Source organism: Hemicordylus capensis, chromosome 3 (assembly GCF_027244095.1).
Source record: "Hemicordylus capensis ecotype Gifberg chromosome 3, rHemCap1.1.pri, whole genome shotgun sequence".
NCBI lineage: Eukaryota > Metazoa > Chordata > Lepidosauria > Squamata > Cordylidae > Hemicordylus > Hemicordylus capensis.
In genome coordinates this window covers 95,538,450-95,566,289 of record NC_069659.1, presented here as the reverse complement: position 1 = coordinate 95,566,289, position 27,840 = coordinate 95,538,450, and the positions used below count along the sequence as shown (strand labels likewise).

The following is a 27,840-nucleotide window of genomic DNA, read 5'->3' as shown; positions in this document are numbered from 1 at the left end:
CACACTGACCTTCCAAGGAGAACTTTACATTGGCTTGGGGGAGCGGGAGAGAGGAGGAAGGAAGATCATTCAACAAAGCAGGCAGCAGAAGGGCGCGCGGGCGACACACACAGAGCTTGTGAGCTTGTTTATTTTTACTTACTTTGGAAATGGGGAGGGATCAATTAAGAATGCAGCGAGCAAAATAAAAATGGGTCGAAGTGACAAAGGATTAGGCAGCAGCAAACACAACAGCAGCACACGAGGATTAGCAAACAGCATGAGATTCCGAAATGCCCAGCAGCTGCTGCAGTTTCTCTCTTCAGCAACCCACATGGGCGCAGGCACATGCGCTGATTGAATCAGCGTGGGGGGGGGGAGCGCCGCACGCACTCTCTGCCAGGTCACCAATGGGAGCGTTCAGTGCCTGCCTGTCCCCACTCGCCCAGACTGGGTCAGAGATTCTCGCAACTCATGTGAGTGAGTCGAGTGCGCTGTGCCTGCGCGAGTGGGGGTGGGTGCGGGCGCCACCCAGAGACAGCGGATGGTGACGGTGAGCAGCGGCGGAGGGTTTCCCAGCACAGTGCCGGCACCCCCGCTGGCTGATCGGAGTTTTTTTTTTTTAAATTAATTCTTTTAAAAATTCTGTGCATAGTGGAGGGGAATTCTGCGCCCCCTTCAACAGTGGCGCCCAGGGCACGTGCCCTGCCTGCCCCCCTATAGTTACGTGTCTGCCAACTCCAGGTGGTTTTGGAGGAAACTGATTATCTAGACATGAGAACATAAGAACAGCCCTGCTGGATCAGGCCCAAGGCTCATCTAGTCCAGCATTCTGTTTCATACAGTGGCCCACCAAACCCATTTCAAACTGGCTTTAGAGCTGGCTATGGGGTTGAGACAGCCTTGGTAGGCCTGATGGATAACCTTTACTGTGGAATCGACAGAGGGAATGTGACTCTGCTGGTTCTTTTGGATCTCTCAGCGGCATTTGATAATATCAACCATGGTATCCTTCTGGATCCCCTGAGGAAGTTGGGGATAGGGGGCACTACTTAGCAGTGGTTCCACTCCTATCTCTCAGGTAGATTCCAGATGGTAGAGCTTGGTGACAGTTGCTCCTCAAAATGGGAGGTTATATGGAGTCCCTTAGGGCTCCATTCTGTCACCAATGCTTTTTAATATCTACATGAAACTGCTGGGTGAGGTCATCAGGAGATTTTGTGCTAGGTGTTATGTTGATGGCATGCAAATCTACTTCTCCTTTTCATCTTCATCAGCAGGAAATGGCATTCATTCCCTGAATGTCTGCCTACAGGCAGTAATGGGCTGAATGAGGGATAACAAATTGAAACTGAATCCAAGCAAAACGGAGCTGCTCATTGTAGGGGCTCAGAATTTGAGGGATGAGTTAGACCTTCCTGCATTGGATGGGGTTGCACTCCCCCGGAAGGTGCAGGTACAGAGCATAGAAGTACTCCTGGACCCAGGCCTCACCCTGGTATCTCAGGTGGAGGCCATGGCCAGGAGTGCTTTTTATTAACTACGGTTGATTCAACAGCTGCGTTCATTCCTTGAAGAGGATGACCTCAAAACAGTGGTGCATCAGCTGGTAACCTCCAGGCTTGACTATTGCAATGCACTCTATGTGGGGCTCCCTTTGTACAGAGTTCGGAAACTTCAGTTAGTTCAAAATGCAGCATTAATTGATTTAATAATAGTTTTATGTTGTTTCTACATTTCTCGATTTTGTTAATTGATTTTAGTGTTTTAATGTAAACTGCCCTGAGCCATTTTTGGAAGAGTGGTATAGAAATCAAATCAAATCAATCAATCAATCAATCAATCAATCAATCAATCAGTGTTTATTTATTTAACATATTTTTATACAGCCCCAAACTCATGTCTCTGGCTGGTTTACAACAATTAAATCATTTCCTGAAATAAATGTTCTAATTTTGTGGTTGAAAAGGAGTGTAGCATGGCTTGTACTGTAATAGGCTGTGTGGGACAGGTAGGAAAAGTCTATCTTTCCATGGGGGAAGAAACTGTGGGATCTGGGTTTTTAAAACTGTAATGGATTGGATGAGAGAGGAATAGAATACCCCTGATAACTAGGCAAAGAGGCACCTTTTTAACATGGTGATTCTCTTTATTTAGCAGGGGGAGAGTAACTGGCCCTATCCACCCCCAGCACAGTACCTCCAGTGACTATTGGTGGTTTCTCTTTTTAGATTGTAAGCCCTTTGGGGACAGGGATTCATCTTACTTGTTTATTATTTCCCTATGTAAACTGCTTTGGAAACTTTTGTTTAAAAGCGGTATATAAATATTTGTTGTTGTAGAAGATGGTCTTGTGGTAGCAAGCATGACTTGTCCCCTAAGCAGGATCCACCCTGGTTGCATTTGAATGGGAGACTACATTTGTGAGCACTGTAAGATGCTCACGGGATGGAGCCACTCTGGGAAGAGCAGAAGGTTCTAAGTTCCCTCCCTGGCTTTTCCGCAATAAGGCTGAGAGAGATTCCTGCCTGAAACCTTGGAGAAGTTGCTACCAGTCTGTGTAACAATACTGAGCTAGATAGACCAATGGTCTGACTCAGTATATGTCAGCTTCCTATGTTCCTAACTGGTGACCCTAGCCTGCTAACCCCTCATTTGCTATATGAATGTAGTGGAGGAAAGTAGACCACTTAAAATAGGAAAAGACAGCTATTAGGATGTATTAGGATGGAGAGAAAGAAAGTCTGTTTAATCATATTTTTATACCACGCTATATAAAATGTCAGGGTATAAATGTTAGTATATAAAATGTCATATACAAATTAACCAAACAACAACAAATTAAAACTAGCATCAATAAAACTGCTACTAATGCTACTACTACAAATAATTATGCTGTGCTATTCTACAAAAGTTTTCAAGGAACCATAAGGCAGACACACCAGCATCAATCACTGGAGACATGCTGTGCTAGGGTTGGATAGGGGTAATTTGGTTGAAGATTATGAGAGTTGAAGTCCAACAACATCTGGGGACCCAAGAGAATCCCTGTTCTAGCCAATGGGGGTGGGGAGCTTCCTAAAGAGCGATATCTGCATTTCTAAAGAGAACATCCCTCTTATCATGCTAATGCTTCTATGTCAGTGCCTGTCCCTATTTGCTCCAGTGTTTTCAGAAAAAGTAACTTAAAACCAGCATTTAAAAAATCCCGAAATACATCGAGATAAGCTAGAATTTGCATCACAAAGCCCGATTTGTGTGTGAAGTGGGTCCAAGGATCTTGAAGGGACCTCGGGGTAAGTTTGGCTGGTGTGTAAATACACACACTCTCTTCTGAAGGAGATTCGGGGTAGAAGCCCTGCGTGTAAAGCCTCCTGCTAAATATACTAAGAGAACCACCACTTTAAAACATGTCGCTGCACTTCTGTGTTGCTGCAGCAGCTCACAGGATCTGGTCTCAGGGCAGCTATTAGCTGTGCACATAAATAATTTGGGAAGCTTGGCCTTATGCCCAAAGCTTGAACTATCATGTATAAACAAGCCCTTTGTTCTATGCTCTTTTAAAAATAAAGTGTGCATGTTCGGTTCAGGCATGATGTAACATCACGGTCATTAGAATCTGATCTGCAAACACAAAGAATAATCCTTGTGACAGAAGAGAACAGGAAGTGCAGTGTTACCCCAACATCCACGTTTGCAGGCGCTGGAATAGAGGTAGAGCCACTTATTTCTAGCATCTAAGCATTGCAAGTAAGGCAAAACTACTACTTCAAAGTGTTACTAATTCTGTAAGTTCGTGTAGGTAAGTGCCATATGGTTTCCATTTATCTTTGAAGCAGGCATCTCATAAAGTTTTATCATTCTTTTTGAAATACTGAGCAGACAGCTGTATTGGTAAAGATGAACATTTAATATATGTTTGCAAAAATCGATTCTCAAGTGGAGAAAGTCTGATCACAGTCTGTAATGTCAGAATGTTATTGCCTCAACCCACAGATCCTTGCTCGCAGCTCTGGCGTGCACAAGAAGAAATTAAAATATATAATCACCAAGCAGGGGTAAAAGGGCAAAGGGATGGGTTTACCCCCCTCCCCTCAACTTAAGCTGCAGTTAACACTACCAGGGCTGACTGTAGAAGACAGGCACATGTGCCAGATCAAGGAAGGAACTGGGACATTTTATCTTTTAATCTATTGACCACCACATGACAACTACTAAAGCACTCACACCAAGACTTTACTTTTTACAAATGACAGAATTGCTCCTGGTAGATTAAGCCATTGAAACATAAATAACATTGTTATCATTCCAAGAGATATTTTAAAAGCACATTGCCCTGTCTGGTGTAATAAGAATAATAGATTAACTATTAGTTTAAGGAGACTGTATTGTGTGGCCATGGTTCTAATGCCTGCAAGCTTTGCAGTGTGGTGAGGAAGAGGCATGTAGAGGTTTATGTACCAGACTCTTTTAAGATCTTGATGTTTACAATTGGGTCACTTTTATGCCATCATATGGGAAAGTAGTAGGGTCCTTTTTCCACAGCTGAGCAAGAATGAGAAGAACTGGAAGGAATCTGTTCAATATTTGTAGTGCAGAAATATACTGTTAAAAATATTTGTATACATATATACATATATTTAATTTCAGATCAGTGTTCAAAGTATACCATCTTGGATATAGTAATGGAATGCAAGGCATACTGGTTTTTGGCTGCTGTCCTGTGTTTAGCATCTGCCTTTCCACCAAAACAAAATCGGCCACCATGTAAGTATATATTATTTCTTAATAAATATGCAATCCAAAGCAAATAATAGTCACAAATACTGACTTCATAGGATCTACTGAATGGACAGGCAAACACACCTAAGAGAGCGCCTTCTTTTACATGATCCCCACCGCACGTTAAGGTCATCTGAGGAGGTCCGTCTCTAGTTGCCACCAGTTCGTCTGGTGGTGATGCAGAGGCGGGCCTTCTCTGTAGCTGCTCCTGGGCTATGGAATGCACTCCTGGCAGAAATTCGTAATCTGAGATCATTGCTGTCCTTCAAGAGAGCCCTTAAAACGTACTTATTTGGCTTGGCCTTCCAGAGTTTTAAATGATTAATTGTTTTAAACTGTTTTAAATTGTTGACCTGATTTTCAGGGCTTTTAGCTGTTTTATTGGTTTTATTGTGTTTTAATATTTTGATTTTAATTGTTAATTTGTTTTTAATTGTTTTTATCATGTTGTGAACTGCTCTCAGCCGTATCGGAAGGGCGGTATATAAATCTAATAAATAAATAAATAAATAAAATAAACACAGTCAAATATACATTGACTGATAATACATATCACCAACCTACATGGCCACAAAATGGTGCAAGCATGGAGAATGACCATGAAACAGGCCCTGCCCAAAAGAAGTTTTTGGGGTGCCCTCTTTCTCCCATGTTTCAGACCAGAAGCATCTGTATTTTGGACCAATATTTACTTTTTCTACCTACTTCGTGACCATTATCAAGCAGGCCTGCACAACTTGCAACAGAACAACACTGCCCACCACCAATCATGAATAGCTGCCGAATAGGAGGGACAAGCAAACCTGGTTTTGCTGCCTGCCTGACCCTGTGAAATCAAAGAGGTTGTCAAGCATCTAGTAGGCTAGTTGTCTCCATCTGACATGGTCTGCCCCAAATGTGCAGGCCAGCTGATAATCAAATTGAGCACAGAGCCCTTGGCTTAAGAATGGGTTGCTCTCCACTGATAAAATTACTTAGATCCAAAGGAGAGTGAGCAGGAGAAAAGGATTTAGTGCTGTTCTGTGAATGCTTGAGTCAGCACTAGCAGAAGACTTCTTGCGCTGTGGAATACGGACTCTAGTTGCAGAGGAGTTTTTGAACAGAGCTTTTGTAAAGTCTTTTGCAAGGCCCCTGGTGGCACAGTGGTAAAACTGCCGCCCTGTAACCAGAAGGTTGCAAGTTCGATCCTGACCAGGGGCTCAAGGTTGACTCAGCCTTCCATCCTTCCGAGGTCGGTGAAATGAGTACCCAGAAATGTTGGGGGGCAATATGCTAAAATCATTGTAAACTGCTTAGAGAGCTTCCAGCTATAGAGTGGTATATAAATGTAAGTGCTATTGCTATTCTGCAAGAACTATCACAAAGGGAGTTTCCCCCTTTCACAAAGTGCTGACGCAGTTTCCCTCTTTCACTACCATGGGGGAAACTACAGTAGTGTTGCTTGTGCAGCAGCTGCCCATACTTTATTGCACCGCGGCTGCCTTCTGAGTCTACAGTTGCCCTGGGGCAGAGCGTTAAGGCTCGGTACTGTTTTGCATAATGTCAGCCACTGTATTTTACTATATGGAGAAAATGTGCTAAAGGCCCAGAATCTACTCTAGAATAGATAGGCAAGCAGTAAGGCAGGGATATATCATACTGACTCTAAAAATCTACATAGGGTGGATGCTGCCAGATTCAAGAAATATTAAGAATTCCACTCTCTATGGCTATTAAAACAAGAATTGAAAATCTAACACATTCAAAAATTACAGCAATTAAAAAATCCAAACAACAATTAAATATTTAAAACTCAGAAATTACTAAAAGCCTGGCTAAAAAATTGTGTCTTAAGGGCTCTTTGATGGCTGGTAAAGATGTTAAGCCACAAATGCAGTGGCGGGGCCACCATTGGTCGAATGGGTTCAAAGAACTTGGGCCACCACCAATCAGGGGCCACACCTTGTGGCCCCGATACGCCCCCCACGTCTGACATCAGATGCGGGTGTGCTGGTTTAGTTCCCAAGTGGGGGCCACACAGCCCCTGTTCAGGAGTTAAATGGCTGCTGCGTTCGTGGCTGTGCAGCTCCATTTGGGAGCCAGACCATGCCCCCCATGTCTGATGTCAGAGGCAGGGGCAGGGTGAGCACGGCTGCCACTATGGCCGGGCATGGGCCCCTGGTGGTCTGGCTCCTTCCTGCACAAATGTCTATAGGGAGCTCATTCCACAGCCTAAGAGTGACTACAGAGAAGGCCCTATACCTTCCAGAAGGTATGGAAAGCCCTTGTGCATTGATATGCCAGACTGGACTGAGACCACATTCTCCACAAAGACACAACACCTGCTGCTGTCACTTCTGCTGCCTCCTTCACCACCGCTGCCTGGGTCTCATTAGGCACAAGCTGACTCTAGCATACCAATGTGGTTCAATGGCATCACTGATTTACACTGGATTGATAAGACTAGGCCCAGGCTTACAGAAACCCACCTACTGTTGCAACACAGCCACTCACAAAGAGAGGTGAGGACAACCCCCATATCATCAGGCCAGACATTGCTGCATGCACAGTGAAGGATGTTGGCAATGGAAGAGGAAGAGACTGTGGTAGGTCAGGTGAGGTGCCAGTGTGGACTTTGGAACAACAAATCGGGTGCCCACCAGATTTCTTGCATGTTGGTATGTCAAGCTCTACTTATTTCTTGTTAATAAGCTCTAAGCTCTACTTAGAGCTTAAATGAGCGCAACTTATTTCTTATTACTTATTAAGCTCTACTATATGCTAGAATTGAATGAAGATACTATTCACAATACTAGTCTGGCATTGTGTATACATTGAGATTCTGAATCCTTACAGTGGTTGGCAGAATGATGAATGCCCATGTGGTTGTTTAACTGCATACCCAGCTCAGAGTTTAGCTCATTATTATTATTCTATTTGCACTAGGGGTGTGCAATTGGGTTTTTGGGTGATTCGGCTCGGACCCGAACCGAATCACCCCTGTTCTGTTTTGTGCCCGAATCTGGGTCACCCGAATCACCCTTGATTCGGTTCGGATTCGGATTTAATCTGAATCTGAATTGATTTGGGGGGGTAAAAAGGGCCCAGGGGCAAAATTTTGGGGTGGGGTGGTAGTGCCCAATGGTTAGAGTCTACCACCCCAATTTCAGGGGGATTGGGAAAAATCCTGATTTTTGGTGAATTTTTAAAGTTTTAGTGACTTTGGGGCAGTTCGGGGGCATAGCATGGGATCTAGGCAAAAGGAGTGGGGTGGGGTGGTAGTGCCTAATGGGTGCAGGCTACCACCCCAATTTCAGGGGGATTGGGCAAAGGGCTGATTTTTGGTAAATTTCTGAAATTTTCATGTCTTTGGGGCAGATTGGGGCATATTGGGGCAGAAAGTGGGGCCTGGGGCAGAATAGTGGGGTGGGGTGGTAGTGCCTAATGGGTGGAGGCTACCACCCCAATTTTAGGGGGACTGGGCAGAGGGCTGATTTTTTGAGAATTTTTGAAGTTTGTGTGTCTTTGGGGCAGATTGGGGGCAAAAAGTGGATCTGCCCCAAAGGAGTGGGGTGGGCTGGTAGATAGTGTCTAATGGGTGGAGGCTACCACCCATCCCCAATTTAAGAGTGATTGGGCAGGGGGTGAATTTTGGTGAATTTATTTTTATGAGGTTTGTCTTCATAAGGTGAAGTGTGCTAAATTGATTACTTCCTCATATTATTCATAGTAAAGGAAAGTGTGAAAAAGTGAAAGTGGGGTCATGAGAGTTGTTTAATTGAAAAAAATCTCATTTGCTATGATAGAATGAGAATTCACACCTCAGAAAAAACTTCACCTTATGAAGACAAACCTCATAAAAATAAATTCACCAAAATCCACCCCCTGCCCAATCACTCTTAAATTGGGGATGGGTGGTAGCCTCCACCCATTAGACACTATCTACCAGCCCACCCCACTCCTTTGGGGCAGATCCACTTTCTGCCCCCAATCTGCCCCAAAGACACCCAAACTTCAAAAATTCTCAAAAAATCAGCCCTCTGCCCAATCCCCCTAAAATTGGGGTGGTAGCCTCCACCCATTAGGCACTACCACCCCACCCCACTATTTTGGGGCAGATCCACTTTCTGCCCCAATATGCCCCAAAGACATGAAAATTTCAGAAATTTACCAAAAATCAGCCCTTTGCCCAATCCCCCTGAAATTGGGGTGGTAGCCTGCACCCATTAGGCTCTACCACCCCACCCCACTCCTTTTGCCCAGATCCCATGCTATGCCCCCGAACTGCCCCAAAGTCACGAAAACTTTAAAAAATCACCAAAAATCAACTATGAACCGAATCACCCGAATTTTTTGGGTATGAAATTCGGGTGATTCAGCTCGTGCCCGAAAAATATCGGGGGACATCGGGGGTGATTCGGTTCGGCCCCGAATCACCCGAAATTGTTCGTTTCAGGCACAGATCGTTCTGTGCCCGAAATTTTTTGCACATCCCTAATTTACACAGTCTACCAGATGTTATTGACTGGATTTAATTATCGGGCCCTTTCTAAGGGTCTAGGACAGGGGTGGGGAACCTTGGCCCTCCAGCTGTTTTTGAACTACAACTCCCACCATCCCCAGCCATAGCTGGGGATGATGGGAGTTGTAGTTCAATAACAGCTGGAGAGCCAAGGTTCCCCACCCCGGTCTAGGATAACTAAAGAAAAATTAAAGATAGCATGATAGTATTCATGCTGTCCCAAGCAGTGTGGCCTTCTGTATTTGATGTGTTGTAATTTTATCAATGTCCAAAGTGTCAAGATGGTGTTCAAGTTCTTTTGGTACTGCATCAAGGGCACCAACAACTATTGGCACCACTATTGTTTTCTTTTTCCAGAGCCACTCAATTCAATCTGAAGGTCTTTATATTTAGTTATTTTCTCCAATTGTTTTTCATCGACTCGTCTATCCTCTGGAATTGCAATATAAATGATCAGAACCCAATTCTTCTCGATGACTGTCAGATTGGGCATATTGTGCACTAAATGCCTATCAGTTTGTATTCAAAAATCCCAAAGGATTTTTGCCTCCTCATTTTCTGTGACCTCAATTGGATGATTCCACCAATTCGTGCTTGCTGGCAATTTGTAATTCTTGCAAAAGTTTATTATTATTATTATTATTAGTAGTAGTAGTAGTAGTAGTAGTATGTTTGTTGTGCCCTTCCTCCAAGGAGCTTAGAGTAGTATGCATGGCTCTTCCCTTCCTCCAATGGATTCTAACTACTACTACTGCTGCTGCTGCTGCTGCTGCTGCTGCTGCTACTATGTTGTATGTCAGGTTGAGAGTTGATGACAGACCCAATGTCACCTAATGAGTTTGATGGAGGCTGAGGAGAGATTTGAACTCTTGTCAGGTTCACCTTCTCACTCCCCAACATGGGATAAACAACTTTTCAGTGTGATGGTAAATGTTCTCACTTCAAACATTAGTTCCCTGTTAAGTGAGCAAAGAGGCATCTTTTTAAAGTGGTGATTCTCTTTATTTAGCAAGGGGAGAGCAACTAGCCCTATCCAGCCCCAGCACAGCATCCCTCCAGTGGCTCTTGCTGGTGTCATGTCTTTTTTTTTAAGATAGTGAGCCCTTTGGGGACAGGGGGCCATCTTATTTATGTATTATTTATTTTTCTATGTAAACCGCTTTGAGAACTTTGGTTGAAGAGTAGTATATAAATATTTGGCATTGTCATCGTCATATTAGTAGTAGTAGTAGTAGTAGTAGTAATAGTAGTAGTAGTAGTAGTTGTTGTAATACTAGTAGTTAGAGAGGATTACCCCACCCACCCCCGATCTATTACTATGATCAAATTCAATAGCAACAACTATTTTCAATGTCAGTGGATCTTCCATTACACACAAAGGAAGCAAGAAACACAATCTGAAGCCAGAAAAAGAGCAGAAATGAGTGCAAGTTTCCCTCCCCTTTCTGAACAGATGCGTGCCAGTGCCTAATGGATGTCAAAGACAGAAAAGACTGCGGCTTTCCGGGCATTACTGCAGAGCAATGCACAAAACAAGGATGCTGCTTTGATGCACGAGTGTCTGATGTCCCATGGTGCTTCAAGCCTTCTGGAGAGAGAGGTAATGATGAGAGCTGATATAGTGCATTGGCTAAGAGAGTGAGCTGCCAATCAGGACTTCCCTGGTTCAAATCTCTCCTCTGCCATGAGTTCAGTAGATAACCTTAGGCGAGCCCCTCCCTCTCAGCCCCAGCTGTAATATGGGTCTAATAATACTTAACTTGCAGGGTTGTTGTAAGGATTTCATCAAGGTAATATATGTGAAGTGCTTTACACTTCACCAAATGCTACAACAAATGCAAAGTATTATCATTCCCACGAAGCCAATTGACTAGAATATGAGTAGAGATGGGAAGTACAAAGTAGCATAGGTTGCTGTTTAATACTACTGTACCTTTTCCTAAGCCTGCTAGATGTGGCAGATGCTTATTAATATTTTTAAGAGTTATGAATCAAGCCCATCACATTCTCGGCTCCAGACACCAAAAGAACTTTCCAGGATGGAATTATAGTTCCTAGTGGGATGAACCCTTTACAAATGCTGATGGATTCTAATGGCTTTTACAGTTGCATTAAAAAAACACACACACATATACTGTAGATTTGATTTGTAGCACTATGTTTGTGCTAGCCTCATATGTTCTTAAAATATTTTAATTAATATAATAGGAATTATAAAAGAAAGAAAAATGCATGAAAGCCAACTACTAACAAACAGACATCTAAATTACAATGATGAAACAATGAAATTATAACAAGTTGACATATGGTTGTATCTGCTTTGGTTATTATTATTCCAGAACAAAAAATAAATACATTTCTCAGCAAACCTGCCTGATTGTTTTCTTAAAATAACTTTTCAAAAAGTATGCTAAAAGTGCTGTTTCATATATATATATATATATATATATATATATATATATATATATACACACACACACACACACACCATTCCTAGATAGGCAGCATAAATAGTTTCTTCCAAATCTTTAACTGTAGAGTTTTGTACTGGCAACAACATATTTCAAACTAGGCCAAACTGACCATGACTTCCTATGCATTGGAAAACAGTAATATCTAAGGATCATGAAATACTTTACATCCTTTCAGGGTCATAGCAAGGTTGGAGTGGACCCCCAGAAAAGAAGTAAAAATGATGGACCCCAGACCCCTGCCCTTTGTCCCTTCCCCAAGTCTTTGCTGCAGAAGAACTGTAAGGGCATAGAGAAAAACAAAACTTGATTAGCATGCCATTTCTCTTACTCCAATGCAAATAATATCATGCACTCCCCAATCAAGCAGACTCTTACACACACACACACACACACACACACACACACACACACACACACACACCCCTTCCCCTGGTTCAGGAACTTTAAAAAATGCATATATAACGACTACAATTGCCTCATATAATATCAACAACACTTCTGTCTTTCTTATTCACCTGTTCACACTGTTGCTCTCTCTCAGCTCACACCACACAATCAAAGATTTCCATGGGAAACTGAGTCTCAGATTCACTTCAAGATTTAGGGATAAACTGAACTCTGTTGCTAAGGAATATTTGTGGGTGAGGGGGTGGGAAAGTAGAGAAAGGGAGTATTGTGGTATTACCCTGTTCTTTTTAATGAGGGCGAGATTTTTAAAAAGCTCCTTTAATTGAAGAGATAGATAGATAGGTTTATTCGGTCATTGACCAGCAAACCTTTAATTGAAGTTATTTTCTGCTCTGTCCCAGCTTCAAGAGGGAAGGAGGAGGGAGTGGAGTGCCAGGCAGCATCCCTCCCTCTCCTCATGACTGGCTGGTTGTTGCTCAGCAACATTTCCCTCACTGTTCAGCTTGTCATTCAGGGTGAGGGAGGGTTGAGCTGAATATGAGCACTAGCCAGCCAGTCAGGAGGAGAGGAGGGAGAGAGGGAGGGATGGTGCCTGACACTCCTCCCCTCCCGGCCCGGCAAGGACTTGACTCACTTGAAGCTGAGTCAAGTCCTCCAGTCAGGAGTCGTCATCATGCAAGTGAGTCAGAGAGGTTGGAGAGGGAGAATAAAGAGCAAGCTCCCTCTGGGACCCAAGGACATTTGTTCCACCTTGTTCATTTATAGCTACACCCCTTATGTCCTGTTGTCTCCCCCCTCCCCCCTCTCACTAGATATGTAGATATATCTCCACTCAGAAATGTTTTATAACAGGGCAAAGCTGCCAAATAGGACTCTGATCGACAGGTGCACCTCCAGCACATGACTTGCATGGTACCATCAATCCTACTCAGCCTATGAGGCATTAAATGCCATTGGTAGATTAACTGAAGGCAACTCTCCTTTAAATTAGACTATATTAATTGAGAAGGTATGTTAGTAAATAAATACCCCAAACCATTTATCATCACTTGAAAGTCTTGCTAAGATCTGTTGTGGGAAAAGTCTCCACACCAGTACTAGTGGCACCTAAGAAAGTTCTCCATATGAAATGGCTGTTCTTTGGAATAAGCTGCTGTATCCATTAGGACAGCTGTATGGAGTTCATACAATGCAGAAGCATGGGACTGACAACCACATAGTGGCGGCGGCACACACCCCCAACACACACACACACACACACACACACACACACACGCGCGTAATTTGTGAAGCAGTCCTACAGTGTTTCCTTGATATGTTTTTGGAGGGTGGGATTTAAGCCAGTAGTGGATTATTTCTTAGTCCAGACATATATCAATATTCTTTTGTAAATTGTCATTATGATTATTAGTTGCAAAGCAGAAATATAGGGTGACATGGATTTTGTTTCAAATAGCTTCGCTCAATTATGCAAAGAAAATGATTGAACCACAAGCAAGAATAGATTGTGGCTACCATGGCATCACACGCAAGCGGTGCAAAAGAATTGGATGCTGTTTTGACCGACATGCACTACAGTGTTTCCATCCCCCCCTAAATAATGGTAATGGCTTTATATTGGTGTTCTCTGATTTTACTGAGAATTCAAGGGAAAACAAGATATGTTGCTTCGTAATCATGTCTTACTGTCAAAATTTCTGAAAAGAGTAAGCTGAGGAGGTCACAAAAGCAGAAGCTGTCAGAGCAAACAGCCAACAGCTTCTTTACAAAGAAGGATGGGTTGATGAGATGCTCTGAGGATGGATTGATGAGATGCTCTTCCTCCTCTTTTGCCCTCTCCAAGAGAGCACATCAGACCTCTCTTGCCTGCAGAATCAGGGTGGATAGGAGCCTTCTTGCCTCCTCAGAGTTTCAAATGATCAGAAGAGGACTCCCATCAACATGGTGGGAAAAATATATGAACCAAGAGTCAGAAAAAAGAGCACTGGGCAGAATGCTTTGGTCAAGGTTGGCCAAAGCCATGGTTAAGCCCTGGTTCATTGTAAGCCCTTTCAAGGTTCACACAGTGTAATGCACTATAACGTAAAACAAAAAAGCAAGTGGTCGGAAATAAAAGATTGCAGTAACATTGTTCACTCTTCTGAACAGTTTCCCAAGCTTGTACAATGGATATGAGTGCAAGAGAAGATTGTGGATTTCCAGGCATCACAGCAGAGGATTGCCAAGCAAAAGGATGTTGCTTCGATTCATATGTTGTTAGTACTCGATGGTGCTTTCATCCTCTGTCCAAAACAGGTAATCATGAAATGATTTGTGTTCCGTAGCAAAATGCCACTGAAGCTGAAAGGGACAAATTGTGCATGAGGGGATAGGCAATGAGGGCATGGCAGACTCATGATCCTCATGAGCACTTTCTGGAATCAGGTATGAGAAGGTAAGCCATTGGAAAGGAGATCTTATTTATATATTTTACATTTTATTTTATCACATTTATCTGACTGCATTGTGAGATACTTTGCTTTCATTGAAAAATAGAAACATGCTTCATGTTTCTCAAAATAAGGATAATGAAAGTAAGGGTTATTTGCCTTCTGCCTTCCACGTGTTTGGATTATACTCAGAGATTATTCTGAAATGACCCGATTTGCTGAAGTTATAATGTGTATATTTATTATTTATTTATACATTTATATTCCACTCTTCCTCCAAGGACCCCAGGGGATAAATATACATGACTATGTTTATCGTCACAACAACCCTGTGAGATAGGTTTAGCTGAGAGATAAGTGACTGGCCCAGAGACACCCAGTAAGTTTAATGATTGAAAGGGGATTTAAACTCAGAACTCCCTTATCCTAGTCCAATGCTCTTACTGCTATACTATGTTGCCTCTCTAATCTCTCATCTAATTTGATATTTTAAAATGATGTTATGATCCCAGGTGCAGGGTCTTCTTTAATAAGATTATTCTAATAATACTGGAAAAAAAATAGGCAATGTTATCCCCAAGCTCTTAAAGGGCTGAGCTCTATACTTCATACTTCAGCATTTCAGGAAACAAAGCAGGTTGTTTCTTGCAAACGTACAGAAAGGACAGCATAGAAGTCTTGCCAGGAATATTTTTTTCAAATGTACTGTTTATACAGCACCCATCAATATACATGGCACTTTTCAGACTTTTGTAAACAACAACAACAAAAGGTTCCTGCCCGTAAGGGGCTTATAATCTAAAATTGACAGTGAGGGAAATATGGTGGGAGCGGTAAAGAGCTGGGAGTGACAAGGGTAACAAAGGATGAATGTGAGAAAATGCAGCTCTACTTAAACCTTAAGAGAAATAAGACAATACAATGATGATGATATACGCATTCTCCCATACTTGAGACAAGATTCTGCTTGACAAAGGTTCTGCTTCATAACTGTCTTTTGTTTTAAGGATGCATCAAGCACTGTGGAATGGCACCAAAGGAAAGAGTGCAATGTGGGAATCCTGGCATCTCAACTGAAGAATGTTTGGGGAAAGGATGCTGCTATGAACATTACCAGTATGACACAAGGGTTCCCTGGTGCTTTGAACCCTTGGCAAAGCAAGGCAATTTTTCACTGTGAAAAACTGGAAGGCATTTGGACTGGCCGAGGAAAGTGCTCTGTGAATTCCCTTTTCATAGTTTATCCCCCCCCACCCCCCGGCATTCCATTCCTCTTGTTTTATGTATAATTTGCATTAAGAAAAAAAAGATCACATACTATGTATTCCGTTAAATTATCCAGTTTTCAGTTGTTTGGGGGTTGCTTGTCTGACTGCTCCAGTGGGAAGACGTAGCATCAATAATTGGCAGACTCCAAAGCTATTTCTACACAGCTGAAATAACCCAGAACTAGGGACATGTGGCTTTACCTCATAATCAATCATCTAGCTCAGTGTTGTCACTGACTGGCAGCAGCAGGCTTCCAGAGAGGGTCTTTTCCAGGCCTGCTTGGTGATACCAGGGATTGCAACTAGTGCCCTCTGCCCACAAAGAACATGCTCTTCCACAGAGCTATGGCCTCACCTTTGGAGTTAATTAACCAAGCCCATGTTTGAGATCATGCTGATGTTTGAGACCCAAGAAGAAAATGCACGGCAAGCATTGTGTCATGACTGGAGACTGAGGGTCAATTCACATAAACAAATAGGCTGTGGAGACAGATGTGAGGAAACAAAAAATCACAGAAGCCATATATATAGAACAGTTGCACTCAACTATAAATGTTAAAGAGGAAATGAGGGAAGCAATGGAATCCATTGGCTATTGAGTGTATGAACTTCATCATGCTTTTGTGTTCTTTTCTCTCCTTTCACGGTTGCCCCCCGCAACCCAGGGCCAGATTAAGCTAGTGTGGGGCCTGTAGCATATGTTATGAAGGGGCCCCAAATAAAAAAAAATTGCACATAAATATTGAAACATAAATTATTTACTTGCATAGTAAAGTAATTCAATTTTTTCATTTGCCTAGTGCCCCCACCACCAACCGCCCCATGCCTCCACTCAGCTGAGCCAGCCAGTTACACAAACTTTGCAAAACACCCCCACACCCCCACACACACACTTTTGTGACTCCTGACCATGGGTTTTCCTTTGGAGTTATTTTCACAAAGAGAAATGGGGTGGGGAACAAAACTCTGAATGTTTAAATTAAAAGGTTCTCAGGAATTCTGTACTTTGAGAAATCTGAACCTATTAGCAATTTTGGCATGCAACTGTGGATGTTTGATTCCAATGTGTGCAGAACATATTGGATCCCAGCAGCCATCACATTAAAAGGGCCATTTGACAATATTAAGAATATATGTTTAACCTCTTGTGCAAGCCTGACAGGAAAGCAGATGTATATTTAAAATAGTTGATGCATTGCAAATGAATGTGATTATGATGAGGTGTATTAGCAACTTCCATGAAAACAGAAGTATCCAAAAGACAATCTTTTGGCAGGAGGCACAGCCTCTTTCAATCTAAATTACACTAACATGCTTAATATTAAAAGGAGGAAATGCACAAATCATTCAGTGCAACCCTAAGCATGTTTTCTCAGAAGTAAGTCCCACTGAACTCAATGAGCCTTACTCTCTAGTAAGTGTGTTTAGGTTTGCAGCCTCCGTTTATCTTTGGACAATTTCAACGGGCGTCCCAATGTAAAGCTAATGAAGTTGGCAACGCAGCAGTAGTTATTTCAGTTCTAGAGGAGAGGAGAGGAGCTCACCTTAAATTTGGCAGTTCCTTGAAAAGCAGTGATCACAAATTCCCTCCCAACAGCACTAGATACTAAAGGAGGATATAAGTGACCTTACCCAACAAGACCATAATATAATCTCCCTCCAAGCTCCCCTCAATTGATCCACTAAACTTTGAGACTCCTCTTGCTGTGCATCTGAGTTACTTCCGGCTTTCTTTTTCCTCTTAAAGGTACACGTTCTCATTGTTTATCTTTACCCTCTCCCAGTCAGTCGGAAAACACTGGCAACATTCAACTAGCATCTTCTTTAGCTTCCTTTCTTCCACCTGGCATTAATAGTTGGTTGTTTTTTAATCTAAACTGCTTTTATTTCTTTTACTCTCTCTGTGTATGTTTTTTAAAACTTTTACAGTTTAAACAAACAAGGAACAACTCCCTGGCGATTAAGTTAGCTTTGAGACCCCTTTGCAAGCTATCTGTTCCTATTGTTGTTCTTACTACTCCTTCCCATGCTGCTTAACATAATAGATAACCCAATCAACACCATGGTGGCAGGAAGACCTTGCTTAAATGCCCTCCAGCGAGGCGAGAGAATGGGCAGCAGCAGGCAATGAGGAGAGTCAGCAGAGAGCACCAAATAGAGAGCAAAAGAAGGGGCAGACGTTCAAGCCAGGTGTGCGGGGCCCTAGAAAATGCGGGGCCTGTAGCAAATGCTACATTTGATACTATGTTAATCCAGCCCTGCCACAACCCCGTATGTGATATTGGGAGCTGCACAGGATTGGTTGATTGCCTTCAGTTCTTTAGCTGAATCATGGTGTGGAGTAGTCTTGAAGAACAAAATTCAGCCATCTTTGTATAGCACTGAGGATGATATCTTACATCGAAACATTTGCTATTTTGTTACATCTGTGGTCTAGTTTTTAAGTTTTAAACTTTTGAATGTTTTTAAACTCTTAACTTTTATTGTGCATTAAAGAAGGTCATTGAAAAAGCTTTGCAATGTGGAATGCATATTTCATCGCCCTTATACTGTCCTATTTTTTAATTAATACTTTAAATCAGAAGTTTTCAGACTATGTTCTGGGAAACCCTGTGGCCCCTTATCAACTTATCAGCAATGATTAGTAAAAGCTTGTCAGATTACTTAGAAGCCACCTTGGTTATCACTTCGCTTGCAATGTTCAACTGCAGGACAGTGTTAGATTTTTTCTAAGATGCCATTTCAGTTCACATGGGGTGACATGAGAGCACGCCCCACCGCCAAAGCAGCCCAGGCTTTGGGGTTGGGGTGTGTACTCATTTGAGAGGGAAGAGGGGAGCTGGCAGGAACTCTCCATCGCTGTTCATTCAGGAAAGCTGCAGCTCAGCTGCTTAAGGTAAAATGGCAGAGGGGAACTTCCTCCCCCACCACAACCCTCCCTGGCCAGTCTCCTCCATTCCCAGTGGCATTTTAATGTAAAGAGGGGGACTTGCCTCTCATCCCCCTCTCCCCTCAGCAGCCGCTGTGAGGCCATCACTGGCTGCCCCCCCATCCTGTCGCTATGGCAGTGTTTATAAGTTTAAAAAGGGAGGGCTTCATCCTCACCACCCCTACCCTCCTCACTGCGGCAGTGGGGCGGCAAGAGGCTTAATCTCTCACCGCCGCTGCTAGCAATGGGAGTTTTAACATTTTTACAAATAAACAGTTATATCGTTTTTTTAAAAAACAAACAAACTTTCCCACCGCCCCAAGATCTGCCACTCTCCTAGGATTCGCTGTCGTAGGTAATTACCTCTGCAGCAATCCACCTATGGCCATCAGCTGAATGAAGACGTAAAGGCATATTTGGGACAGGCAGCACTTCTTTATTGACATCCAAAGGCACCCAAATCACGGTAATAAATATCATTACCACTATGGTACCATGCAAAGAGGATGGGGGTGGGGAGAAAATATATTGAACATCCTCATCAGGTCTGAAGAACAGCTCTGAAAAGGGATATCTATCCTCTTTGTTTGCCAGACATAAAAGCAGCACCGCATTGTGAACAGAACTGAGTAAACAGTAGTTATTATAACAAATGGAATCATCATAATTTAGAGAGAGAGAGAGAGAGAGAGAGAGTTAGAGTTTATTCGGTCATTGACCAGCGCTCTCTCTCTCTCTCTCTCTCTCTCTCTCTCTCTATCTCTCTCTCTCTCTCTCTCTCTCTCTCTCTCTCTCTCTCGAAGCCTGTTTCCGATTAAACTGTTTATTGAAGGTGCCAGTCTTATATTACCTTGTTCCCAGCCTTGGGTCCCCAGACATTGTTGACTACACCTCCCATCATCCCCAGCCATAATAGCCTTTGGCCATCCTCACTTGCAAAGCCATTGTGGGTGTTGATGATGGGAGTTGTAATCCAATAACATTGGGAACCTTGCTCTATTACATGTTCATTTACAGTTTCCACTTACTTCATTCATAGGGCTGTGTACATTTTAAGGGCATGTGCATACCTAAAAGGTGACAACCTATAGATAAGAGGATTAATAATGTGTTCAACAGTTGGCTAGAGCAACAGCCTCTACTATGACACACACCACAAGATCTTTCCCACCCTGCTGACAGCCAAGGCGTAAGGTTCTTCATTTCTCATTCTAAAATATTTCTCAGCACATTGTTTCTTATAAAGCCAGGTGTCTCAGATTGTTTGCATAACACTGTCCTGCTTCCATGATGACATTTTTCATTATTCATATTGACTGGTTGAGATCAATATGAATATGCCCATTCTCTGAAGAGTCTGTAGGAAATGTGTATGTAAAGAAAGCATGGTGATAGGCCTAAGTGGAGTTTTCCGCAGAGTCCTCCTGGTTGGGTTTGTATCCCAAAACAATGTGGCAGTGCTCCAAGATACAACCACCAATGAATGATGAGATAAAATGATGGCCATTTAGGTGTTGGGTGGCATGCTTGCCTATCATCTGCCTTAACTGGGAAGTAGTGAGCTTGTATAGACATTTGTTAGATGAGGCTCACATTGGAATGGGATAAGTAGAAAAGACATTAGAACTTGAACTTCTTGTGAAAAATAAGAGGATATTCTATGAACATTGGAAATACGTGTGAGTAAGGCAGGTGGATGGAGACCTTCTTTCCACGGATGTCAGCATATGAATTAATGTCAAAATACATGAGGGGAATGGGGGCCTTTCAAGAAAATTCTCCATCCTCGACTTTTCTTGAAAAAGAGATTATCCTAGAGAATTTTTCCAGCATTAACAAATACAGACAAGGTTGAATTGAGAGATTTTAGGAATAAGGAAAAAAATTCAGATATGACTCTATTGTTAGTAGCAAGTTAACAATTCACATTATTGCCTTAAATTAATCAACAGGAGATAAAATTCTTTTTTAAAGCCTCTTTCAAAAACAAATTTCAAAAGAAAGATTGAAGGAGACTCAGCATTTCAAAATTCAGAATTCAGTTAATAAGCATTTCAAAAGCAAAAGTTATATACTTTTTTAAAAAAAATGAAATTGACCAAAAAGTAAAATTTATTTTTGTGTGCACGTCTTTCCTTTCCTTTCCTTTTTTCTTGTTTTCGAAATATCTTCCATAAGAAGGTGCTCTGACATTTGGAATGTTGGCTAATTTGAAATAATCAAAGGTGAATGAAATAATCAAAGGTGAGTGACCTATTTATCACCTTCTGATGCATTTATCATCCAGATGGCACCACCCTACATGTTGGTTACATTCTCTAATCAAAAGAGGAGAGAAACCTGAGGTGGAGCATGACTGGAAACTTATCTGAAGACTGTACACACACATAGTATAAAAGAAGCCCTTTTTAGGCTGTGAGGTACTTTTCTTGATTGTCAACCTTACTTTCCAAGGGTTAGAAAACACCATGGAGCAGAAGGGGATCTGGCTACTCTCGCTCATTTTTATTGTAGGACTCAGCACCCTGGTTGAAGGGGCAAAACCTCCACGTAAGTACTGTTGCTGTAAAGCTTTTTGTGAGGTTCCAGTGCTATCTTAATCAATGGAAGGCGAGAGAAAATTTCCATGCAACTATCTTATTAAGATTTGTGTCTTATGCTTGAATTTGTCCCTTCTAAACTTAATGGCCAACCTGCTGGCAGGTAGCAATATTCGCATTTTAACTAAGTAATAACATAGGTGGCCAAGTTCTGCTTGAGGGGCCATAAAATTTGTCAGGAGCTAATTAAGAATCTAGTCTAGATGATCCGTACTCCAGCTTAACTACTGTGTTACAACCTTTATGGTCTATTTTGCTGGGCTTCTGTATGTAAGTGTTATTATTGTCCTGCTCTGTGACTGTAATAAAGTATTGAGTCATAACATAGGGAAGATGGATTTCCTAATAACGGATGCCTATGTTAAATTCTGTCTAGCGTTATAGTTTGATGGATTAGCTTTATTTGCAATTTTACAAGCAGGGAAAGGTTCACAACTGAAGCTAAAAAGTGATGCTTGGAAAGTGGAATTACAAGCTATGTCAGGCTGCCCAAGAGATATGAACTATAGTCTGCAAGTGGGTAAGAACTCACTGAGACGGGTCTCATGATCAGTGAGACCCGCTTTTGCCAATACTGCAGGGAGAGCGGCCTAAGCCCGCTCTCCCCGCAGATGATCGCTGCAGGAGCCCTGGACAGGTTGCCAGCTCCATGTCAGAGCTGGCAGGGGCTGGGGGAAGCACAATTGCCAGCTCCATGATGGAGCCGGCAGGGGCTGGGGGGAGAAGGGGCTTCTCAGTGGCTTCTATGCTAACTCAACATCAAAAGATTGCTCCAGTAGTGGAGCATCAAAACCTGTTGTGTTGGATTGACAATGCAAGCTAATCCAGAACATAGTGCCCATGTAACAGGATAGATTTGTGACTACTGCATTGTTAACAGTCACTAATACTGATGTTGCAGAAGCATTGTGGAAATGCATTGTGTAAGACAGAAAGAGATGAACAAGGTATTGTGGGTGCAGGACTGGGGAATGACTTGCCTAGTTTTTTGGTATTTTAAGGGCATTTTTGGCCACAAAGCATAGTATCTTAGAGATGGAAGAGACCCTTGAGGTCTTTGCTCAATGCAGGAAAATGCTACAGCATCCAGATGGCTATCCAACCTAAGGTGCATGGAACCAGTTTCCATGGTTCGTTCCGAATTCGGTCTGAATTTAGACCAGACTACGGTCTGCGGGGAAAAAGAAGAGGAAGACCAGCAGCAAGGAGGATGGACTCGATTACGACAGCAATGAATGCACCACTGAGAGAACTTTAAGGCCAAGTTGAAGACAGATCATCCTGGAGAGAATCTATCTATGTGGTCACTAAGAGTCAACACTGACTTGACGGCATTTAATCAATTAATCAGTCAAACGGTCTTCAAACTGATTTGTAGAACAAACTGGGTGGTCCATTCCATTTGACAAAACCAGGTTCAACTGGTTTGGTGGTTCAAGGGGCAGTGCTTGTAAGGGGAATCCGTTGAGGATTCCCCTTTACAAGCAAAGGGGAAACCTTCACAAAAGGCTTCTAAAGGGCGGTGGTGAGAGGCAACTAACAAAAGTAGATGTAGATGAGAATGTCCTTACCAGCACAGTGGCAGCAGCTACATTACTGCTCCTCGCTGGCTGGCCGCCTTTCACACTCACTGCCGCTGAGGAGCAGTAGCACGCACTCCCTACCTCCAGCGCATATATGACCTGGCACTTTAATTTTTTGTTTGTTTTATTATGAGGTGCTCTTGCACAAGAGCACCATTCTGGCAAAATTAGAATGGTGCTCTTGGACCGCTCGAACCAGCCCTGTCCATGTCAGACTAGTTCGTGTTGGACCGGTTCATGTATATGTCATTTTGTGCACACCCCCAATTTCTGCCATCTCAACAAGCTTAATTCTTGGCATTCCTCAAACAGAGGTCTGCCAACCAAAGGATTTACACTTTTATTGAGCTGTGAATTCATATTGGTCGAGTACCATAGGGAAAGTGCATTGGCATGTCAGTGCGAACTGTAGTCATGAAGAAGAAAAGAGTCGATATCAAAACTGTGATTGCTGCTTTGTTTTCAACAGCGGAATGCCGATGTCACATAGATCCCAAAACAAGAACTAACTGTGGACCTCCTGGAATCACTCCCCAGCAATGCAAGGATGCCGGATGCTGCTTCAGTTCAGAAGTCGCAGGAGTGCCCTGGTGCTTTCATCCAGCCCCTCCAAAATGTAATGTATCTCTGTGAAGCACACCAGATCTGAAAAAGGGTGTGAAGGTCAACAGAATGGATAAGCTGTGCTATGAGGGATAATTCAGTTAATAATAGCTGTCTGGTCAGGCAGTTCCCTCCCTTATTCATTGAATGTGGGAACTAGAACTGCACTCATTGGCTATGCCCATGACACCATGGACCCATTGGGCACACACCTATAGTTACTGCGGCTGCACAATGTTACGCATACTGTGCAATGTTACACATGTGGTGCAACATAATGTTTGTACAGTTGTGCAAGCACACAAATCATGCAACCAGAGTTGCATGACAGTGAGGCCATCACATATAATGACTTCACTGTCACACAACTCTGGTTATGTTTTTGTGTGTGTGTGTGCTTGCACAATAGCGCTCTTGTGTACATGTGAAAACGTTATGCTCCACTGCCTATGTAATGTTGCACAGTATGTCAGGCTGTGTGTTCAGCTTTCTTGAAATCCTCAGGGTTCCCACTTGAGGGGAGAATGGCTTTTAACTCATTATAATATATATCCAAGTCTACGAGTGGGAAACGGTTCATGTTGTTTGAGTGGGAATAAGAAAGATGGGCTGCATCCGCCTGACAAGGACAGAAACAGCACAGCCAAAAGTACAAGACCACCTGTCCTCTTGATCCTTGCCCGACATAGCTTATACTATCTGGCAGGGAGGCTGTTGTAGAGGGCCTGGTAGAGATTATAAATGCTTCTCTGAGGGAGGGCAGGATGCCTCCTTGTCTTAAGGAGGCAATCATTAGACTGCTTCCAAAGAAGCCTGCCTTGGATCCCTCAGAGTCAAGCAACTACAGGCCTGGCTCCAACCTTCCATGGCTGGGCAAGGTGATTGAGAGGGTGGCGGCCTCCCAGCTCCAGGCAGTCTTGGAGGAGGCTGAATCCAGATAAAACGGAGGTACTTATTGTGCGGAGTCAGAATACGGGAGACGATTGTGATCTGCTGGTTCTGGATAGGGTCACCCTCAACCGGAAGGAACAGGTGCACAGTCTAGGGGTGCTTCTGGATCTGAACCTCTCCCTGGTGTCCCAGGTTGAGGCGGTGGCCAGAGGTATTTTTTATCAGCTTTGGCTGATATGCCAGCTACGTCCGTTTCTTGAGATGAACAACCTCAAAACAGTGGTACATCTGCTGGTAACCTCTAGGCTGGATTACTGCAATGCGCTCTATGCCAGGGCTGCCTTTGTCCAGAAATTGCAGTTGGTTCAGAATGCAGCAGCCAGGTTGGTCTCTGGGTCATCTAGGAGAGACCATATCACTCCTGTGTTGAAGGAACTACACTGGCTGCCAATACATTTCCAGGCAAAATACAAGGTGCTGGTTATTACATATAAAGCCCTAAACAGCTTAGGCACTGGGTATTTAAGAGAATGTCTTCTTTGCCATGAGCTGCACCGCCTGTTAAGATCATCTGGAGAGGTTCTTCTGCGGTTGCTGCGGTGGCTACTCAGGAATGGACCTTCTCTGTTGCTGCCCCTGAACTTTGGAATGTGCTTCCTATTGAAATAAAAGCCTCCCCATCTCTGGAACTGAAGACACATTTATTCACCCAGGCTTTTAATTAGATTTATAGTTTTAAATAATTATAATACTGGGTTTTAAATGTTTTAAATGTTTTAAATGATTTTAATTGTAAATTGATTTATTGTTTTAAATGATTTTAATTATAAACTGCCCAGAGACGCTGGTTTTGGGTGGTATAGAAATATTTTAAATAAACAAACAAGCAAACACATAAATAAATAAGACACGACACAGAGCTTCACACAAGACAACCTAGACTTATGTATACACGGTATCAGCCACCTTATTCAGTGGCACAATGAACAATTCTGTGACTGGGATCCACTAACTTCAAGGTAACTTTTATTCAAAACAGATAAGAAGGTATGTCCTGCAGAAGTGAAAGCCAGAAGGAACTGTGGGTACCCAGGAATCCCTGCTGATATATGTGAGAGTAGAGGCTGCTGTTTTGAGTCTAACCCCCCTGCTGTCCCATGGTGTTTCTATCACATCCTGGTAGCAGAAGGTAAAAAATAAATATAAATCTATTTTCTGCCTGTGTATAAATGCAACAAAGTGTTACAGTGTAACTATAGTGTTATCGTTTCTGGTTTATATGTATTATACCTTTCACACTACTGGTTGGTGGTGAATGTCTTTGAGAGTGAACTTCTATTTTTCTTGTATTGCATAAAGTTAGGATTAGGGATGTGCCCAAACCGGTTTGTCACCTTCTTAGGGGAGATCTGAACTGGTCCAGGCACCAGCATTTGAGCTGCTTCAGCGGGGCGGGGGTCAGTTCCTTGATAAAGAAGGTAAGCAGGACCTTACTTGCTCAACCGCTACGCCACCACTTTTCTGGGCATGGCACTCACTGTTCAAAAGACAGAGCGAGGCTCCAGCGCTGCTCCCAGTGGCCGGCGCGTGGCATTGGCATGCAAATGGCTGTCAGGCATGCATGCTGGCCATTTGTGTAGCCCACAATACTGACCACAATGCTGACTACACAACAAGCATTGCACCCAGAAAAGTGGTGGGGTGACCATTGAGCAGGTAAGGTCCTGCTTTTTAAATGAACTGACCAGTGTTCCCTTTAACATGGATTCCCAGATGTTTTTGTCTACAACTCGCAGAATCCCTGAGCAAAAGCCATTGTACCTGGGGTTTCTGGGAGTCGTAGTCAACCACATCTGGGAATCCCTGTTAGAGGGATTCACTGGGACTGACCCCCCCCCCCCCACACACACACCCCACCCTGCTTGCAGCACGAGCCATTCATGCACATCCCTACTTAGGATGTGAATGAAGTACAGGTGTTTATGACATTTTCCTGGTTCCTAGCTTTTGGTCCATGGCTTTGTGTTAGCCATTGACTAGCTATTTGCTAGTTCAGCTGGAACAACTAGCACACCTTTCAGTCTAAACTTGAAACATATAGGGTAAGCCTCCCCCCACCCACCCAGCTACCTGATCAGTCAGAGATCTATGTATGGGGAAGAACAATCAAAAGACCATTCAAAGTCCCTTGCCTTTGGGAGGGAGGGAATATTTAACCCTTTCCTTGCTATGGTCCTGATGAAAATCCTGCCCCCTCACACATTACTGTTTTGCTTAGGAAGGAAGTTCCCAGTGGTGCTAATACGAGCTTCCCTTCCAGAACTAATAGCAGCTTCAGGGAGGGCATTTTCATCAAGACTGTGGCATAAGAATGAATGGTTAAATACCCCCTTCCTCATGAGCCACTGTCCCAATCCTGCCTCTCCACCCCTCCCTCCCATGGCTCCTATTTCAGTTTAAAAGAACCACACATGCAGGGGCCAAATTATGAGCAGGATCCAGACTAAGCTGGTCATTACTAAGCACTACTGAAATAAATGAGACTAGTAAATCATGGCTAAAGTTCAGCTAATTTCAACTGGACCTAGTCATGACCAGCCTAGTTTGGATTCTGCCCTGCTACATGTTTGCATGATGTGTAGTTTGGCCCTTGTGTGCCACACTCTAAAAGACCCTTAAGAGTTTTCTGCTCTGCTGTGCTTGTGGCTCTGAACTGCTCTGCTAAGCAGTACTATCATTCAAATTGCTGTGGATCGTAGAAGTAGGAGATTTTTGTTCAGAATTGATTGGCACAGTCTATTTGGACTCCACGCAGTACAAACCAGTATGAGAATGTGCGGAGAGGCAGGGTAACATGCTGAAGAAATGGCTGATTGCAGCTATATTTCATGGGAAATTATTCTCATCACACTATCAATTTGTGGGAAAGAAGCGGGGGGAGAAAAGCCTTATTTCTTACACTTGTGTTCTTTTTCTCACCCTTTCAGAGTGCTAAAATGAAGCTTTAAAAAGGAACACCTTCTCAACAAACTTCTCTGTCAACAGAACAATTTGAGCAAGAAAACAGCAATGCCTTATACATTGTGCTCTAATAATTCTGAGTTCCACATTACTTTACTTCACACCCACATCTGTACAATAACATAGTTAATCACAGCTTTTGTTCTCCTCAGTATTGTAGTGCTTGGCATCTATTAAAAATGATTTTAAACTCTCATTATTAACAATGTGGCACTTTTCCCCGCTGACTGTCAATAATGTAGGCAACACTTGTTGCTTGTACTACCATGATCTATGCTGCAACCTATAGATAAGAAATCAACAATTTGCATCTCTGAATGCAACAAAGCTTGCATTTGCTATGTAACTTGCATTCACAAGATATTTATTTGA

General features: G+C 42.9%; 1 protein-coding gene across 1 annotated transcript; it reads left to right on the top strand.

The window, feature by feature from the left end:
• Positions 1 to 27,572, top strand: TFF1 (trefoil factor 1). Its single transcript, XM_053308924.1, has 10 exons — positions 1 to 118; positions 4,630 to 4,746; positions 10,716 to 10,862; positions 13,601 to 13,747; positions 14,293 to 14,439; positions 15,581 to 15,750; positions 21,173 to 21,320; positions 23,423 to 23,569; positions 25,487 to 25,636; positions 27,435 to 27,572. The coding sequence occupies exons 2-10, from the start codon at positions 4,665 to 4,667 to the stop codon at positions 27,440 to 27,442; spliced, it is 1,146 nt and encodes a 381-aa protein (XP_053164899.1). The 5' UTR covers positions 1 to 118; positions 4,630 to 4,664; the 3' UTR covers positions 27,443 to 27,572.
• Positions 27,573 to 27,840: the final 268 nt, after the last annotated feature.